This window comes from Neopsephotus bourkii, unplaced genomic scaffold (genome assembly GCF_033783945.1).
Source record: "Neopsephotus bourkii isolate Nb327-2 ecotype Australia unplaced genomic scaffold, CSIRO-AGI_Nbou_v1 NB_962, whole genome shotgun sequence".
Taxonomy (NCBI): domain Eukaryota; kingdom Metazoa; phylum Chordata; class Aves; order Psittaciformes; family Psittacidae; genus Neopsephotus; species Neopsephotus bourkii.
Genome location: NW_026901456.1, coordinates 3,354,032 through 3,373,104, shown reverse-complemented (window position 1 = coordinate 3,373,104; position 19,073 = coordinate 3,354,032). Strand labels below are relative to the sequence as shown.

At 43.4% G+C, this 19,073-nt stretch overlaps 1 protein-coding gene and 1 long non-coding RNA gene across 4 annotated transcripts in view; one reads left to right on the top strand and one right to left on the bottom strand.

Moving 5' to 3' along the window:
* Nucleotides 1–1,153: 1,153 nt before the first annotated feature.
* EVA1C (eva-1 homolog C) overlaps nt 1,154–19,073 on the bottom strand; it is a 39,770-nt gene continuing 21,850 nt past the window's right edge. Inside the window, exons 4-8 of one of the 3 annotated variants that reach the window (XM_061359016.1) lie at nt 18,379–18,531; nt 8,010–8,153; nt 3,836–3,907; nt 2,993–3,082; nt 1,154–1,688 (exon numbers count right to left, since the gene is read on the bottom strand). In XM_061359016.1, the coding sequence (XP_061215000.1) occupies nt 1,291–1,688; nt 2,993–3,082; nt 3,836–3,907; nt 8,010–8,153; nt 18,379–18,531 (857 nt within the window). In that variant the 3' untranslated portion in view covers nt 1,154–1,290. The remainder of the gene's footprint in view (nt 1,689–2,992; nt 3,083–3,835; nt 3,908–8,009; nt 8,154–18,378; nt 18,532–19,073) is intronic. The other 2 variants (XM_061359018.1, XM_061359017.1) reach the window with 2 other exon arrangements.
* LOC133215202 (uncharacterized) lies at nt 4,833–5,704 on the top strand. The gene is made up of 2 exons (XR_009726339.1): nt 4,833–4,994; nt 5,311–5,704. It is a non-coding gene; the product is annotated as an uncharacterized LOC133215202 (long non-coding RNA).

Genomic DNA, 19,073 nt, shown 5'->3' with positions numbered 1-19,073 from the left:
TCAGACAATTCCCTGTGGACTGCAGCTAAAATACTGGGGACATTTTATTTAAAGACAGGAAGGTTGTGTTTTCAGCTTCCGTACATTTCTGGTTTAATTTTCTGTCCGACTGAAGCCAAACCTGGCTTGGCTGAACGGTTTCAAAGTGAAGATTATGAGCTTATAGAAAACCACCTGAGGATGGAACCTTCAACCAAGTGCTGGCTCTAAACCATGCTTTAATATCAGGAAAACTAACACAGCATTTCATGTAGGAAGTGAATGTTCTTAGTATGTGTCAGCTCCAAGAGTCTTTTATGAAAACAGCCGCTTTCAAGCTCGTGCTTCACAATTTGTCAGCACAGGAAACAGCAGAATCACATCTTGGGCAGTATCTTCTGATGTTTGAATGGTGCCTTTTCCTTAACAGAAGGGCACTGAACGTCTTGAATGCAGATGGATTTTTGCCCTTATGGCCATCCTTCAGAGTTGTTTTCTTCCCAGGGCTAGCCCTATCTGCTGGCCATGTGCTTTAAGAAAGGAGACTTGGAGAGTATTGTGAAACCCCTCTATGCCAAAGTGTGCCCAACTCCAGGTGCTGTTGTATTAACAGCCAAGAGTGCTCCTACAAAGGAAACTAATTCTCAAACCATGACAATTTTCACTGAAATACTGTTATCTTCTTTCCTTTTAGTTTCCAGCGCAGAGAGGCTGAGAAGCTTCTTTCACATCTCTCTTCTAGGTAACTGCACCAACTGGCCTCAAGTGAGCAGAATGTAAATCTCCTGTAACAACACTCACTGTTAGCAGCGGAATGGGTCTTACTAGGGAAAGGCTGGGTTAAGGAAACAGCAGAAAAGCTTAAAGAACCTGCGTTTAATTTTACTTTGTCTTGTTCATGCTATTAATAATACTCGCATTTCTCATCAATAGATCACGTTCTCATTTAATTTATGAGCTGCAGCACACTAACAGGTTACAAGTGCCATACCCTAAGGCAGAAGGCAGAAGGTGTTTCTCCATCTTATGCTGCTTAAATATTTTTTCTCCTTTTTTAATATTCCTTAACCTGCATATGGCAGTTGACCCCAAATTACAGTGAAAAGTGATTCATAACATGACAAAACTGAAAGCCTGTAAAAGGGTTTCTCACAGAATGATTTACAGACAGTCGAGGCTTTGAAACTCTTTTATTGCATATATTTCTTCTTACCTTACAAATAATTATGTGATTGATACAAATGTTCCTTCACAGAAGGTACATTTCTTTTTTTAAAAAAAAGGGCTAGGGCATCATCCAAAATAAGCCATTTATTGTTCATGAATATAAAACGTATCCATATTTCTAGGAGGTGTCATATCCAAACCACTGTTCATCCAGATTTCTTGTATGATCTGTTCCCTGCGCTCTATCCTTTCGGCCAGTTCTGCTGCCTCTGTTGAATTGTAACCTGAGTAAGAAGGTCTGTACAGTTCCACTACCCCATCCTGGATGTCCGAATCAGAGGAACCCTCCTCCTCCTCTTCCTCTTCCTCATTTTCACTGTTCCCATACACTCTAGTGCTTTCTGGCATTAAGGGATCCTTCTTTCTGTGCAGTTTCTGGAAGTCTCTTGAGCACGACGTGCGGATCACCAAAGCACACAGCGTGAAGATTAATCCCACGCAAACACTGGACAAAAACAGGAGCGCGGCTCTTTCAAGGTGATCTGAAATCAGGAAGCCAGTGCTTTAACACTTTATAAATCCCTGGCAAATCCCAGCTGCAAAAGAAGTCAGCTGTCATTCCCAAAGTGCCCCACATTACATAGCCATAATGGTGCGGTGTGCTTGGGAAGATGGGGAGTTGGAGGAGGCCTCTTCCAGCATGCACCAAAACCACCCTGCACTTGCTGTCTGAAGGCTGCCATCTCTGATGCTTCAAATTACTGTGCAAAAGAACCCAGCCTCTTAATAACATTATAAAATAACATTATCCCATCTTGCTATTAGCAGCTTACTAACATTCTCAACCAGCTACCAGAAGCATGCCCTTTTTTTTTCCCAGCCATCCTGCCAAAACTGGCCTTACCCTCATGAAGAAGGGGCACGGGAAGAGAAACTCTGGGCTCTGCAGAGCCACGGCAGCATCTCCAGGCCAGGCTGGGTAGGAAGCATTTTTCTTCCTTGACATAGCCTGAGATCACTTCTCAGTATAGTAACAAGTGAGACAGACGTGCAACGGCCTTTCTCAACGGGTTGTAAAAGCCAGCCCTGGCTGCTTGGGGTGTTGCCCAGGGGGTCCCAAGGGTGATGTGGTCTGGGGGTTTGGGGACAGCTACTGAGGGCAGGCAGGTGACACGGCACGGACAGTGTCTCGCTGTGCTGTCAGGCTGTGGCCACCCTTGGGGCTGCCTGGGGAGGCCCTTGCAAAGGCTGTGGGATGATGCTCGACAGCTGCCTGGTTCTTGGTGTTTTCTAGAAGAGCAGCAAGTTTAGCTCCAGAATCGCTCTCAACAGCAGCCTTTGCTCACTTCCACCGTCTGTGAGTTCTGCTGTGTTGCTGGAGATCTGGTAATTGCTAATTTATTTGCCTTAGTGTTGCTAAGTCACAAAACCTGCCACGTCCCATACCGGGGATGGCTGGGTGTGGGCTGGTTTGGTTTTGGTTTTATTTTTACTGCTCCCTGCTGGTCCTTATATGTGTGCAAACCAACATTCCCAAAAATGGATGGCTCCAGCACTGCTCCCAGGTCAGGTTTTCAAAAATACTGAACAACCAACAGTCCCCATTGAAAATATTTATTAAAAAATATCTTGGCTGCAGTCTCTTAAAGAGTTTGGATCCTTCAAGATGGAAAATATTCTATAAATATCAGTTATGCTGCAATTGTCCCATCCACAAGGCTGTGACTATACTGTAATACCATTACTATAAGCATGGGATTACCAGTTGTGACCTTCTGAGGTAATCCTCCTTTTCCCAAAATGCCATGATCTAATGAACCAAACAATCTCAGCCTCAGTTTCCTACCTCTAATGTATGCAAATGTAGCCAAGTAGTTGCTAAAAATAATTCCATCTTTCTTTGGAAGTCTGGATTCCTTTGGATCAAGGTCGACACCTGTGACACAAGGAGGCAAAGCAAATTCAATCATATCACAGATGAAGAAGCTACTAAACTGGTAATCACTCAATATTCACCCAGTAACTTTTAAACTAACAAGTCTACCTAAAATACAGTCAGGCCAGTGGTGTGCCACAGAAACCTTGCAGGACACCATAGCAAGCGATAGTTGGTAAATAAAATACTTTAAATATTGAAACAAAGTATAAAAATCAAAGTACTGAAAATGCTGAATGAAGATGGCAAGTTTATTTAAAAGAATGTATTACCGAGGGAAACCCCTTACCTATTCCCATTGAGGTTTCTGAAATTATTTTACTTCTTTAAGCTTCACAGCTCTCAAATGGATTTCCCAGCCCAATCACTGCAGTACACTCCCATTATTGATGACAGCGAATGTGCATCAGCCACATAATTCATTTAGTTGCATTTAAGAAGAGCAGGTGTTGACATAGCTCTTGAAAGACATCACCCTGAAACCACTGCAGTTTCACTCTTCCTTTTCCCAGTGTTCAACTAAAGTTAGAAGCAGCGCACTGGTTATGGGTAGGTCTCGACAGACCACTCCTTTCGCAGCATTGCTATGACAGCAGGACCACGCTCCCGTGGGTCCCATCCTGCTCCCAGCCTGTCATGTTGCCCTCTGAAGGGAAGAGCAGCTGTTTGAGCAGGGTTTCCATTACCTTGTCCCACCTCCCTCAGACCAAAGACAAAGGAGAGCAGCAAACCCTATGTTTTGATGGTACATACCATCATTCTGCTTGACAGAAGACTTGTTATTGGTGACCAGGGGGTTGAAAGCTGTCAGGATAAATTTAGGAACTAAAAAGACAAGAGACAAATTGTGTACTGTTAGTTTTGAGAACCAGATCCCCAGTTAGTTACCCACCCCACTACTAGCCTGGGGTTTATATTAATAAATAGGCTTTCTGACAGTGGTATTGAAGGGACTGGAGCAGGCAGCTGCATCCGGAGACAAGTGCCAGCCCTGCCAGTGTGCAAGCCTGGCCCTGGCACTGCAGCCAGCCTGAGCTTCCTCAGTGGCCCAGAGATGTTGGCACCCAAAGGCTGGGAGTGTTTGCAGAGGCAGTGTAGCCCCAGGCAGAGCTGTGCTGCTTATCCCCACCATAACTGCCCCAGCTGGGGCTGCTGCCACCATCTGCTGCACTGCCTTGACTTCTGCTATGCTAGTTATGCCCTAGGTTATACTCCATACATCTAACCCTGATGTTATGAGGTGCTGTGAGTGGTGATGCCCTCCTCCCTCCACCACCCCCCACAGCTCTGATGCACCAGGAGGCACGACACTGGGATGCTGCACCAAGGGAGGGTGGTAAAGCACAAGCTGCACACAGGGTGAGCACTGCCAGGGAGGAAAAGGAGGTGGGAAGGGCAATAAGGTACCTGGGAAGGAGACTGAAAGGAAAGGAGAAGGACAAGGACAGGAGACAAGGGGAAGCACAACAAGCCTGAGGGGTGGGACACAAAGGCAGCAAGTCAACTGGGCTACAGTCAGATGCTAAACTGCATCTAAATACTGGTTTTACATGAGGATAATTCACTGCAATTCAAGGAGAACTGGATAAACTCGTGTGATGTCCTCTGCAAAGCCTTTGAAATGAATGGCCACCGAGGAGGAAGGTGCACAGGATGGGAAGCGATGCACTGGGTGAGATGAGCTGCATTCTTCTCATTTCTTTAATTTCTGCCCCTGATAAGTTTTCATATTCTTCTTCAAATAATTAAAAGAATTAAAAGCAGGTGCATCATGCAGACATTGAGAGTTCACATATTCTGTGTCAGATGAATGGGCCCTTCAGATACCCACATCTTGGCACCTGTCCCCTGTACTATCTGAAGGCAGATTGATTGATTTTCAGACATGTGAAGAAAAAGGAAGAAATTTCAGGTATAACACTCACCTTTATCCCACATAGAAACATTTACCAATAAATAGTGTTAAGGGAAGTTAAATGGAAAACAGGAGACTGAGGTTTGCAGCTTAACATAGTTTTCATCTGAAAAACAACTAAAAATAGCACTTCTTTCTGAGCAGAACTTTTCTTTGTGTGTGGGCTCAAAGTCGTAGCTGTTTCTTTTCCTGATGAAGGGATTTTTGGGGATATTTTAGCTCCTGTTTGCAATAGAGGCCAACAGAGATAGGGGAAAATGAGCTCATTCCTATTTTGGCTTGTACCTCATCGTAATTCTTAACTGTTTTCCAGCAGCAGGATATTTCTGCTGGTGCAGGAGGCAGACAGTGAGCAGCCTGGTTTGTTTCCAGACTGCACTCTGGATCTGCAGGCCTGGCTGCTATGAACAATGTGCGTGTGTTATGAAGAATGTCTGGGAAGGACGCACTGTCCCCAGTGCCTTTGTGAGACCTGAAGCTCCTGTCACATGGCCTGGTGCCCAGGCAGGGGCTCCTCCACCTGTGCTGATGTTCCTTCTGCTCCCCTCCTCGGGGAAACCTCCCAGGGCTTTGCTTGCTACTGGGCAGAGTACTTTCCCCATGGCGGCCCACTGGGTTTGAACAGCTATTTAAGATGCCATTCAAATAGTTGTTGTAAAGAGATGTTTAATTCAAAATGGCATGGACAAAATAAGCTCCTGGCTGCTTGCATTGTTAGTTTTCATGGCTTAATTTCAGACACAAAGACTTTAACTACGATAGGCTGCATCAGGTCGCTGAACAGAGTAACTGGTACTAGCGTGAGGAATTTTTATCAAGATAATCACATCCATACTACAACTTGTGCCAGCACTACTTTGTAAAGTAGGGTAGGAGTCAGTCACCTACTGAAGCTGCCAAAGGCAGCCGGCAGATGGACTTCGGTATCCAGGGAGCGCAGATAAAACATGGGGCATCAGAAGCTGTGTCTCCTGAGAGAGGCTCCTGAAGTCCAGCCTCAGCAAGAGCCAGATTTCACTTTGTGCAGACACGAGATTATGCTGAGCAGGTCACTGGGGGCACTGAGAGTGCGAGAAACCAGCACCTCCTGGCTCCTGAGGAGTTTTTACTGGCAGGAATTCACTGCAAAAGTAAAACTGCAGCCGGACACACCAGCCGTAAATGGTCACTGACCACTGAAGTGGGAGTATGGCTTTTTTCCCTCACATTCCTGATCGTAATGGAAATACTTCCAAATGTGGCACAGCCCTTAGAGAATGTGGGCTGCTCTGTCACTTCATGGGGAGGCCTGTTTACCTTATCTTGGGAAGCATCAGGTTAGCAGGGATCTTACAGTGAGGGGAAAGAATGAAAAATGTCATTCTGGAATATGCCCAAACTCCTCCCATATTCACTAGATGATCTGTAAAATAATTAGACCTGCAAATCATTGGCTAATGCTTCAGATTGCACAGCTCAGTAGGATTTGGCAGAAGAAGTCTTCAAAATGTGCCAGAAACACATAACAACATTATTTATTACCCACGTGTTCTTGCAAAATCACTTCACTAAACAACAGAATGCATAACCTCACTGCAAACAGACTTACACTGGTTTTCTAGTACACAGATATGCAAGAAAGTGATGTGTTATGATTACTCTTACTCAAAGAGAATTCCATTAACTCATTAATAAAGTTACTACAGTATGAAGGCACCTGCACAATAATAATATAAGGTATAAGTACAAAGGCAGATCTCCAGCTCTCTTCAATAATATCAAGCTGAAATACTGCAATGCCTCTCACCTAACAACTAACTCAGGGGGACGCTGGAAAAGAAAATCTCCCATGCCAGCAAGGAAGCAGACAGGGATCATTTTCCTCTGACCTTCAGGTAACACAGTGACCTGGTAATCAATCCTACATTCCTGTTTCCAAAACCATGTCCCAGATAACCACTTCTCACTAGAGGTGCAGCGAAAGGATTCTGGTACGTCCCCATGTCACTGTTGTGATGCCCTACAGACAAGAAAGAGCCAATAAAGGAGCACGGCTGGCAACTTTCTGACCAGTGCATAGTATGCAGAGTGGTATCTTGGTGATAAAGCCTTTATGCATCCTCTGGTTGAAGCAGAGGTGCGTGAAAGACAATCACCCCTGACCCTGACACTTCTACCCCACAGCTAGCCAGAGGAAAGCAGAGCCTTAGAAAATCTGTTTGAGGCTTAAGAAACGTGCAGCCATCCCTAAAAACGTGCGATACCAAAACAAGGCACTACAGTGAAGTTCTGAGACCCCTTTAATCACTTTTCTCTCACCTTTATTTATACACTTTGCTCTCCCATGGCCTTTGCTTTCGAGAAAAAGAAATGTGGGGAATTCTGCTCTCCCTTCATATAAATACATTAGTCTATGGTAAAGGATATGGAAAACTGTTCTCTCTTGTGTGAGGAAGGAGCTGAAGTAGGCTCCAGTCCTGCAAGGAATGTATAACCTCCAACCTTTACTTTTCATGAGACTTTACCCATGAGAAAGGAAATCCCTCTGCAAGACTGAAGGCTGTAGGTGTGCTCATGTGAATCAGGTTTCAGGACTGGCCTTGTACACAGTGCTTCAATTATGCTGGACTGCTTTACCTGCACTGATGGCAGGCAATGCCAGGTTAATTTTCCTAGCTCTGTTGTAGGTGAATCCTGTAGAACAGACTCTTATTTTGATAGTATTTCTCAAGATCTCAGACATGGCATATATTGTACTGTCGATTGCGTTTTACAGGAAAAAAACCCTTGTCATGCCCGAGTTTACATTAGGTGCAGCTCTGCCCATGGCATTGTTCACATAGAATCATAGAATAGTCATATTTTGGTTGTTCTGCTATGGCTTTGTCACAGGCTTCCTATGTTAAAAGGAAGGGGAGAGTTAAGAAGCTCCTGTGTGAATGTGTGTGTATCTCTATATGTGTGCACTATTTGGCACTGTTTTGCTTTGCAAGCAGAAGGAGGGCTATAGAATGATCATGCGTTTGCTCTTACCACATGCATAGCTGACGTTAAGGTATTTTGTCACTCCAGGCAAGCACGGACTTCCAAAATCCTGGCTAGTGACAACGATTTTGCATCTCTGTTTCCCATAACACCTTTTTGATAAAACTTCCAGCGCCGTGTAAGACAAACAGTCTGAAAGAAAGACGCACACAACAAATACACATCACTGACATTACCAGACACGATGGCTGCTACGTGCACAACTAGAGACACAAATCTGCTATTGATTTCAGGACTATGCTTGCCTAAGCAGGATTTCAGAATTAAGTACTAAGATTTATCAATGCAAGGAAGTGAGCTGCAATGCAAATGTGAACTTGCAGCAAGCTAAGTACCTCATGCTGCCCTCCGGGGGCATACTAAGGTTGCAGTAAAATTCATATCAAGCTCCAAACGGGTGCCAAATGTAAGACCTCTATGTTCTCTTCACGATGACTTTGACAAAACAGGCACATCCCAATAGCTCTCCACCTATTTCATCTCAAGATGAGTGTGTAAATAAAGGGAGATGGAATGCTGTTTGCAGGTCTTTCTCTTGGTTCCTGGGTTACTGAGATGATTTGGCTAGATGCCTATTTTCGGTTCAAGTCAGGTGAGATCAATTTCTGTGTGTCACAACAGCCAGGGCTACTGTGAAGTCTGGTGCATTAAAGGTAGCTTTGGATTTGTAATCCCTACCTGTTGCTGGTAGGAGCCTTTTTACTGTGGTCAAAAGGTCAACGTGGGCTCAATATTTAACCAGGGAAGTATTTGGCTTCTTCCTCCCACACCAAATTCCAGGCTGTTCTAGTAAGGCTGCCACCACAAGCCAAGCTGACATGCCTAAAGCAACCTCAATGGCATCTACACTGCACTGCCTTCATGCCCTAATTACAGGAGGTAACCCACATCATTTTCAAAGCTCTTTAAACTACCCCTGACTTTGTGCAGATGAAGGAAGTCCAGACTGCTGAACCTCTCTCTCCCTGGGTACTGAGAAGTATGAGCTGTGTGTAAAAACCTGCCTTGCTAACATCTGTACCCAGAACTGGTATTTCTTTATGCATTTCTTTATTATTTATTATAAAGACTGACACCTTCTACCACAATTTAGAAAAGAAGAAGGCTCGATTAGCAGCATTTTGCACCAAAGCTGAAATTATTTGAATGGGGAAGTGTGTATCAGACAAACTTTAAAAGAATTGCTTTAAAACAAGAAAGAATGTCTCCAGATATGATTAAGCTCCCAGTACCCACATGTGCTAAACCACAAGCCACAAAGGAAAAACACCCCTTAGTTTTGGTTTCTAAATAGAAAATACGCAGGAATTGCAAGTCTGGAGTAAGTAATATTTTGCTGAAGCTGTCTGCTTTCCAGTCAGCTTAACCTCATGCATTTTGTGACTTCCTATGGATGACAGGTATTTCTCACTCTAGTCTTCCAAGGCAAAGACACTCTAGAGGTCTGAAAACAGATTGCTCTGGGCATTTAAAGTCCTTCTTCCTATAATAAAACTGAGAACGGCATCTTGTCGTCTTTCAACTCCTGAAGCTTATCTGTGCCTGTTTTGAAGAGGAAGAAGCAATGTCTACACTCTGAAGGCTCCCCAAATCAATCTTGTTTGAAAAGAAAGAGGAGGCTTGAGACTGGAGTTCCTGACAAAGAAGACTGATATTTAACCTGTGAAAATGGGGCAGATTTGTGATTTTTAAAGTTAGTCATAGAATCACAGAATAGTTAGGGTTGGAAAGGACCTTAAGATCATCCAGTTCCAACCTACCATGGGCAGAGACACCTCACACTAAACCATGTCACCCAAGGCTCTGTCCAACCTGACCTTGAACACCGCCAGGGATGGAGCTGACACCTGGCCTTGAACACCGCCAGGGATGGAGCTGCACTAAGTAGGTCATATACTTGAGGGGAGCCACTGGGAGATACTGGGCTGATTTGTTTGGCAAAGGGCTTGTGGGTTACCTTTGGACATGGATTTCTGGGAGAGCAACTCTTCCTTTGTGTTTTCAGAGACCTGAAATCCTAATGCCTGTGTGACCCTGGAGGCTGCTGAGCAGGCACGGAAGGCTGACCCAAACCACTGGATAGTTCTGATTAACTCACTCAGCCATTTTAGTTTTCCTTCAGTTTAGATTTTTAGATGAGTTATGATATATTTGGGTGGACATTTTAGGCAGCCAAGTAGCTTATTTTGGCAAGTACAAAAACAACTCAGGAATATCAGGAAGAATTATCAGATGATTCATAATTTAATGGATTTGGAGCACAACAGCAATCTGGCAAACTGAATTATGTTTTCTACAAAATTTCCTGGGAGCTACTCACAGTCTTAAAAAACAGGAGGCTGGTTTTCCATAAATTCAGTGGTACAGTGAGTACATGTTTCATTCTGCCTTGGGCAGACGTTTTCTCGTGCCTTCTGTGGAAGTTAGTGGCTCCTTATCATCTATTTTCGTATTGGATTTGGCTCTTCTACATGAGGAGCTAGTTGTCATGTGCCTGCGGGCTCTTGGCAGGCCAGTTTCTGGAGAGCTTCCCAAGGCTTGCCTGGTGTCACAGGTGAGTAAATGCAAATCAAGGCAGGCTTACTTCTGCAAGACAACACAGTTGCTAACTGGAAAGACCTATAACAAACACCCTCCCCCATTCAACAGCTTCCTGTGGTCTAACGAGATCTTGGTTTTTGGTGATTCAGTCAAAAGATGTTCAGTTTTTTTCTCTCTGGTTCACGTGTGTCCTTGCTATCTCCCCACCAGCTCTCCCTGCAGCTATGATGCCAGCTGCGCAATGATTTCAGCTCCAAGGAATTCTGTGTACTTGTTACCGAAGGCCACTTCTTCAACATCTGCAGGTTCGTCTGTACGATCTCACACGAGCAGACATTACAGAAGGGATGTTAAAGCTACTATCATCAGCCAAAAATGCTTGATTCTAACAGCAATCCACCTCCTGCAATGCAGAGCTCGTGCTAGGAACAACTTACCCTCCTTCTGGTCAAACACCTTATTGCAGTGTCTGAATGAGGATTCAGTCAGTGCTGCATTTTAAGTAAATGAGTGAATGGTCCCATTGAACAGTCCCAAAGACCACCAATCAGGAAATGAACATAAATATGCAAGGTGTCTTCTTTCTGAATAAGTAACATTTGAGCTACACATAGAATCATAGAATATTTTGAGCTGAAAGGGACCATAAGGATCTTGAGCCCAACTCCCTGCTCCTCACAGGACTGCCTAAAACTAAGTAATTCATGGTTATGGAGCTTGCTAAATTGGTACCATACATTTAAAATAAACTGCCTCTTAAAAGGCAGTTTATTGTGTTCCCAATGTGCTAGAAGGCTGGTGGCATCCACCAGCAGCAGTGGAAGAGGCAGCGGTGTGTGGCTGGGAAAACACTCCATTCTTCCTGCCTTTCTCCCAACGTTGCCAGTTACACACCAAGACTGTTGGTGGATCTTTTGAAACAGACACTTATACGGATAGCATGGAGATACGGGTGTCAAGAAGAGGTTCTTAATGCAGTAATAAACTATCAGATCTGACTGCAGCCATTTAACAGTTAGAGTAGAAAGCATTGTTTCTGGAGGAAAGGCTCTTTCAGCTCCCTAATTAGTTTTGTTTAGGAGCGTATTGGCATGCAAATGGCATGCTATAAATCATGCAAGCTTTAATGAGAAGCAATTTGTCTTCTGGTTTCTTAAAGCTTTTCTCAATTCAGACAGAAGGAGCTTTCCCTCCCTTTCTTTCCACTCTGCCACACAAGACCTCCAGGTGATGGAGCAGCCAGAGCTGGCCTGAGCATCTTGTGCCAAGCTCTGGCTACAGCGTCCTGTCTCACTCTCCAAACACTACTAATTAATGTCTTCTCCCACATCACTATGCACAAGACGAGCCTCAAGACATGGTGGGTAGGGAATGTGTCTCAAACATAGACCTGCATGACATAAAAAGTAATGTGCTCGTGAAGGACCAGGGCACCCAAGAAAGAAACCCCTCCACAATTTGTCACTCCAGTACTGGAGCCCAGCTGCTTCTTGCTTTCATTCCAAACTGCTGGCTTAACACTGCTTTATGCTTTCTGGGCTGTGTCTATCCGCAAAAGAATAAGGAGCTTGCTTTTAAAATCAACTGAAAGCAAAGATTTCACACTACCAAATTGGGATGGCTTGTGCTTTGTAGAGCCCAAATATCAGCTGTGGGGATAAGAACTGACAAGGGGAAACTATGGAGTTTAGAGCAAGCTAAGGCTGCAGACTCCTAAAGAAAGTTACCATAATAATATGGTAATTTATGCAAGAGCATGGCACACAGGGTCCTGCCTATGCATCAGAAAAGGGCCATTTGAACCGCTGATTCTAGCAAAAACACATAATATGACCAGCAGCACTTATGAAAAGTGGGACCAATACCTTGATATTCCAGGTCCAAATATTGCCAGTAAACACAGCAGTGTTATATGCTAAAAATACTGCTTACTGCCAGCACAGGCCATTCCTCACAAGTGAACAGAGCACCAAGGCTTTCTGTAAAGCTGCAGTCTCTTTCTCCCTCTCACTTCAGTGCCTGTTGTGAGGCCCTTGTAAGCCTGCACAAGATCAGCCCATTGCTTGGCTTTATTTACAAATGGCTCTGAGTTCAGAATCCAGTCTGTATTTTGCACCAAAAAAAAACAGCCCAAACTTGGTCCTTCCCTCCTGTATATGCACGGAGTGGGGGAACCACCTGCCAGCACTAACACAAGGACAAGAGACAAGTGGAGCTCTGTGCTTGGTGGCAGCAGCAGGAATAAGACTCCCTCTGCTGAAATGCTTGCTGCTTTCTTGTGCACCATTTGGGCCTGCAGGTACACAGGCAGGAGTTCCTTGCTTTGTTTTAGACTTGCATGTCCAAACAGTTAAAAAATCTAAGCTAGAAAGAACTATACACAACAAAACCCCTGAACTGCTGGCAAATGAAATATTAATGGATGAAGTGATGTGTGTCTGAGTGTGCTTCAAGCAACTCAGCCAAATATGACCTTCCCTGTTCATCTCAGCAGAAAGCTAACTAGACTCTAAGAATAGCGGCTTCTCTCTTCTTCCCTTCAAACAATTGCTTCTCATCCTGCCACGGCTTTGAACGCTTTTTTATTTTGGGGGAGCTTTGTCTTGATAGGATTTGCTGGGGCCAAGGTGTGCAATGGCTCCTACCGGCACCTTCTGGGGCCCAAAAGACCTATTAAGCTTCCCAGTTTGCTCAGGCTCACACAGACAAGGAATTTTTCACATGTCTGCATAAAGACAGTTGACTTAAGGATTTTTGTGCTGGAGGCAAAATTGAACAGTTGAGCACAATGATGCTCCGGAATGGAAGGGCAAACCCAAGCCTTGAACCACACTTGTAGTCTAGAAAAGACTTGGTCACCTTTTCTGTAGCAGCTCTGAGTTACAAGCTTTCTTCTTCCCCCAGCAGAATATTAGGCTTAGCGTTTCTGTCAATTGACTAAGTACTCACTGAAATGTCTGTACTTTGATATCCAGCATTTTAGATCCATCTTAAATTCTGGCCAACTTACATGATGGATTTTATGGCACCTAGAAGTCTACAGCTAACAGGAACCTAATAATTTCAGTGTGTAAGCATTTCCAGATCTGCCTATAGCTGTCTGTACCTTTACCTCATTTACATCTGCTCTCAAGACACTTAAACAAGAGACTGGCTCACACAAGGAGAATAATACATCTTTTAGTAAAAGAAACCATATGCTTTTCAATCACTGTTAGTGAATAAGGGAGGTAGGCCCTTTGAATTGTCCACGGTAACAATACACACACGCAAAAAAAGGAATCACAGTATCAAAAGATACTGTTATGTATCAAAATTATGATGCCTTGTTGGGCTGGAATGAACCTACATGGTTTGGGGTTTTTAAATCTCTCTTTCTTGCCTTGCTAATGTTCCTTCCTCTTAGCTGAATGTCATTTCACTGGAAATAGAGGACAGAACCCAGCCCCAGTGTATGTTATGCCACAGTGCAAGATGTGATGATACTGCCTGAATTTTCCACTTCCCCTCTCAACCTCCCAAAATTTGGAACAGGTGAAATAGAGGGCTGTGTTGGACAGGACCCTATCTTCCAGAAATGAAGATAAGAAATTCAGGGCTCTGCTAGTCATTAGTGCTTGAGGGAATGCACACCTGACCAGCCAATGCACATCCAGGTGAAATTTCTGGGAAGGATATTTTCGCATTCTAGTTTGCAAGTTGCAGCTAGAGTAGACCCACTACCAAGCCTTTGTTCAAGTACTTTCATGTATTAACAAGAGTAATTCGTGATTTGAGAAGTGTTTGTTGACCTGAATCTTCCTTATACTCCCTATGGTAACCTGTTTTGGCACAACTCTTTAACTTCTTTTGGCTAATACTTTTTCTCTTTCCTCATGCACATGTTAGTACAAATATAAAGGAGATAATGTTTCACAAAAGGCAACCACTCACACAGGAACAAACTGCCACGGTCTCCTGCTTTGATGCTGGGCACAATAGATTCGTCTAAGCAGAACCATCTGTAACAAAACTGCACCCATAAAAGTTTTAATTTTGTAGTGAAGCTTTTTATAGTCTTACACAACAAGGAAGTTACTTTCTGTAAATACTGTACAGTCTTAACAGTGCCAGTCATTTGAACAGCTGCTGAAGCAGGACACTGCTTGGAGTTTTCTGTTTCCCTGCAATGATCCATTGATATTATAATGGAAATAATTCCCTGTGCTTCAGTGAGCTCTGTTACTCGGGGTAGGAGCTTGCTTTGCAGAAGAAACTTCCTGAAGGCAAAATATCCTTAAAAAATGCCTGGAGGCAAGATTTTACACACTGCTCTTTGAAGCAGGCAACTCACTAGAATGAGTGTCCCTGATGACAAGCTGGAGAGCAAGACCAGAGACATGAAAATACCACATTTAAGTTAAACTGTGAAAGCGATAAAAAAGCAGGGAAGAAGTTTTCTAGTGATCTTATGTGGAAATTTCACATTCTTTGACAAACCCTCCCTCTCCCAACTGCATTGAGCAAGAGGAGTTGTTCTAAGCACAGCCTTTTGTTTCTGGCTGTTTTTAACAAGCAAGAGACATTTGGAAATGAAAGGTGCAAGTTACACATATAATTAGGTGTAAGCCTTGGGACTGTCTTATCAGCTAAAGTACAGGTTAGAGATGTTCTTGTACTCAGCAGGTCAAATCTTTCCCAGATTCAAATCTTCTCTTTATCTGAATCAGAACAGGGACTTGAATGTATGTTTCCTGTAACCAGATCATAGGACAACTTTACTGTAAAGGCTTTACCTAGCAGGGGTGACACCTCAGTGCCACTGGTCTTCTTCCTCTGTATTGAAAATGGCACCTACTTTACATTATTAAACTGCCTCAGAGAACTACTTCTAAGAGGAGGCAGTTATGCTACATGTTGAGCTAAGGCTCAGGATCCTACAAGGCCACACAGGTATCATCAATACCAGAGGTGGATTTATATACTCTATTTCCAATGTGGGGAAGAGCCTTTATACTAAAGAAATTTTACATTTTCCTGTCTTTCCTTTGAAGGAGGTCACATGAGGTCACCAAGCTCTGGAGACACAATTAATTCAACACTCAGTACTCCCAGCAAGAGCGTATCAAGTATGGATTGTAGCAAAACCCCTAAGCTCAACAGAGACTTCCTATACTTGTCATTATGACCTACAGATGACTTCTCTTAGTACTAAAAACACCCCAATTTCTCTGTGATGCAGTGAAAGAAATGGAAACGCTCACGCATTGCCATTAGGCTGAGATGCACAAACATGGATAGAAACAACAATGGATGTGTGTTGGAGAAGATTTAGGTTTTGGTGCAAACATATGCAAGTACATGGGCTCTGATTCAGGGATTAAGAGCAGCTTCAGCAAGCTTTCTAAATTGTCTCGAATCATTAAAATCACATTGACATTCATTGCTTTCCTGAGAGGAAGATACACAGGCATTTTAAAAGTCCAGTCATGCACCCACTCACATCTGTATGTGCTTAAATAACCACATAACTAAGATTTAAGCTTGAGATGACAGATCTGGTGTCAACTGGATTTGGCTCCTATGTGCTAAGCCTTTTGTGATAACTGAATGTTAGCCGCATAGGTGCTTTAGAAAATTATACTCACTGCTAAGGTACCATGCAGGAGGAGACCAAGGACTTTCATTAAGTAATGGGAAAGTTAAAGCAGGATCTACCTTCTGCAGATCTACCTTGTGTTTGCCTCAGATTTTATACTCTCTCCAATTACCACAGTTTTATGTTACTTTATGGAACACAAAACCAGCAACAGCCAGGGTGTTGCTCAAGCTTGTATGCAGGGGGACACAGCAGAGAGTTTTTTACTGTTGCAAATTCTCTCTCTGTTTATACTGGGAAACTTTATCCAGTAAGTAGGGTTTCCAGCGTTCTGATCTGTGAAATCTAAGTGCTGACATTAGAGACGAGTGATTTCCAGAGATGAATGAAGTGCAAGAAATGAGCATGACAGCAGCCTTTCTTGATCATAGAACCATAGAATAGTTAGGTCTGAAAAGCACCTTAAGATCATCTAATTGCAACCCCTTTGCCACGGGCAGGGACACCTCCCACTAAACCATGTCACCCAAGGTTCTGTTCAACCTGGCCTTGAACACTGCCAGGGATGGAGCATTCACAGTTCCCTGGGCAACCCATTCCAGTGCCTCACCACCCTCACAGTAAAGAACTTCTTCCTTATATTCAATCTAAACTTCCCCTGTTCAACTGAGCTATCTCTGCTCTGTCTTACATTATATATACACTAATACCACCATTATGAAAGATGTATGGGTCTGTCAGAAACCTGCTAAAATGCTTCCTCTACAGAACAGCGGCTAGGCAGAGCTAAAGTCTGTGTGAAGGACCATGCAATATAGCCAATGTGAAACATAGTTTTGTCAATTTTAAATGGATTCTTATCTAAGAACAGATAAAGAACTTTCAGCCAATACAGTTTTAATACTATCTATATAACTAAATAGAAATACTGGTTTGCAGACAAATGGCTTTTAAGACTACTGATTATTACATATCTCTTCTTGATGTTCAGAGATGCTTCTTACAGATTTCACTTTTAAGATGTTTTCTAGGACTAACATTCAGAAAGGAGCTGGCATCAGTAATGTAAGCCCTTCCCTCTGTGGTATTGAGGGATTTAAACAGCACACATGTCTTGTCCTGTTCCTCTTCATGGCATGAAAATGTATACCTCCAGTGTCAACCACTGAACATATTCATACAAGCACCAAGCACCCTCACAACAACATACTACTATGAATTTAGATATTTAGTGGTAAAAAGTCGTAAGTCATTAATTATACACTACTGAGACTATACAGTGAAGTCAGTGACTGGTTACTGATGTAGACCAAACAACTACCTGTGATGGCTTGGGTTCTTCTACCTATTCAAAAGGAAACAGTCTGTGCTTGGATGTGTTCACAGTCTGACCTAAGTAATATTAATATTATAGCAGTGTTAATAGACCCTTGTTATATTAATTACTAATATAGTGGCATTGATATTAATATATAAAGGGATGTGTCTCTACTAGTAATCAGCAGTGAGAGAGCATGTTTCTGGCACTGCAACACAAGGCTCCACTCTCGTAAGCCTGGTCCCTGTCTGGCCCGTGCCAACAGCATCCCCATCACAGCTGAGGAGCTCGCACAGGCCAAGGAGCAGCCCCAAGAAGCAGTTTGCATGCAGTCATCCTGCTTTGGAGGGTACAAGTTCAGTACTACATACATAGGACATTGCTGCTGCTGCCAGAGAGAAGGCCCAGGCACATTTAATTTTCTAGTATATTGCCATAGTCTTCAGAGTCTGGACATACAATTGCATCTAAAGCAATGGACCCTGGCCTACGCACCCTATCCTTACAGTCTACATTTAAGGCAAGGAAGAGCTGGCAGAAACAGAGGTCAGAGAAGAAGGTAAACAGAAGGTGTCATGACACTCAGGTTGCCTAATCATTGTCAGAAGCTGGAGGAAGAAGAGAGGCAAACAGTTGATATTTAGTATACACCAACTAAGCTAAGGATAACCAACAGCACTAGAATTTTTTAAGTTAATTATACTAAGTACTGATTAACTATAAGAAAGTTTATTAGTTTGCTATATTTCTTACTCTATGTTCCTCCCTCATACTGGGTAATTGGTTTGACTTTCAGAAATGATCTCTCATATTTCAATGATTGATGCTTTTAAATGCCATTGCTCTTGCACCTGAATTTTTCTCTCACCCTTCTCTCTGCACCTGCTTGGAGAAGGTCTATCAACAGTGTAAAAACATACCAAAGGGGGGTACACGCTCCACTTCCGTTGAACAGATGTTCTCCTCATGTGCCCATCTGCCATAGGTGGCAGAGTAGATGATAAGGAACTTGGACTCTTGACAGTGGAGTTTCAGTTCCTGGTTTTCACATGCTGATTTGGTTTTGTATTCAGCTAAAATAGAAGCAAATAACAATATGGTAGCATGAGGCAATTTACTTGGCTGGACTGTTAGTAGCAAATAGCAGCATGACAGAAAACAGCTTTTCTGCAAGTTTTCTTGTGAATGCTATGGTGGTACTATCACAACCAGAGACAAAGCCTATAGCAAAGTGAGTGTTTCCTCCAGCTGAATTGATCCCACATGACTATCTAAAGCCTCCAGCTCCTCTTTGAATGGAATTAAAAAGTTAACTTTTGCCAGTCTCTCCCAGAAGAACAGCCTCCCCCCCTTCCTGCCCAATGTCCTGGCTTGCTTTCCACCACTACTCAAAGGAGGAAGCCTCATCCTTCCCTTTTGTCTTCCCCCAGGACAATGTTGCATTCTATGCCTACTTCAGATGTCCGCCTGAGTGCTGAGAGCTTCCAATCACTCATCAATCATGGGGATAGCTGGCATCACTCAGTGCCACTGCATACAGCATTGAGCGAGTGCTGAAGAATGGGAGGCACAAGGGCACAGGGAAGGGCTACACAGCCTGAGCCAGATGGTTCTC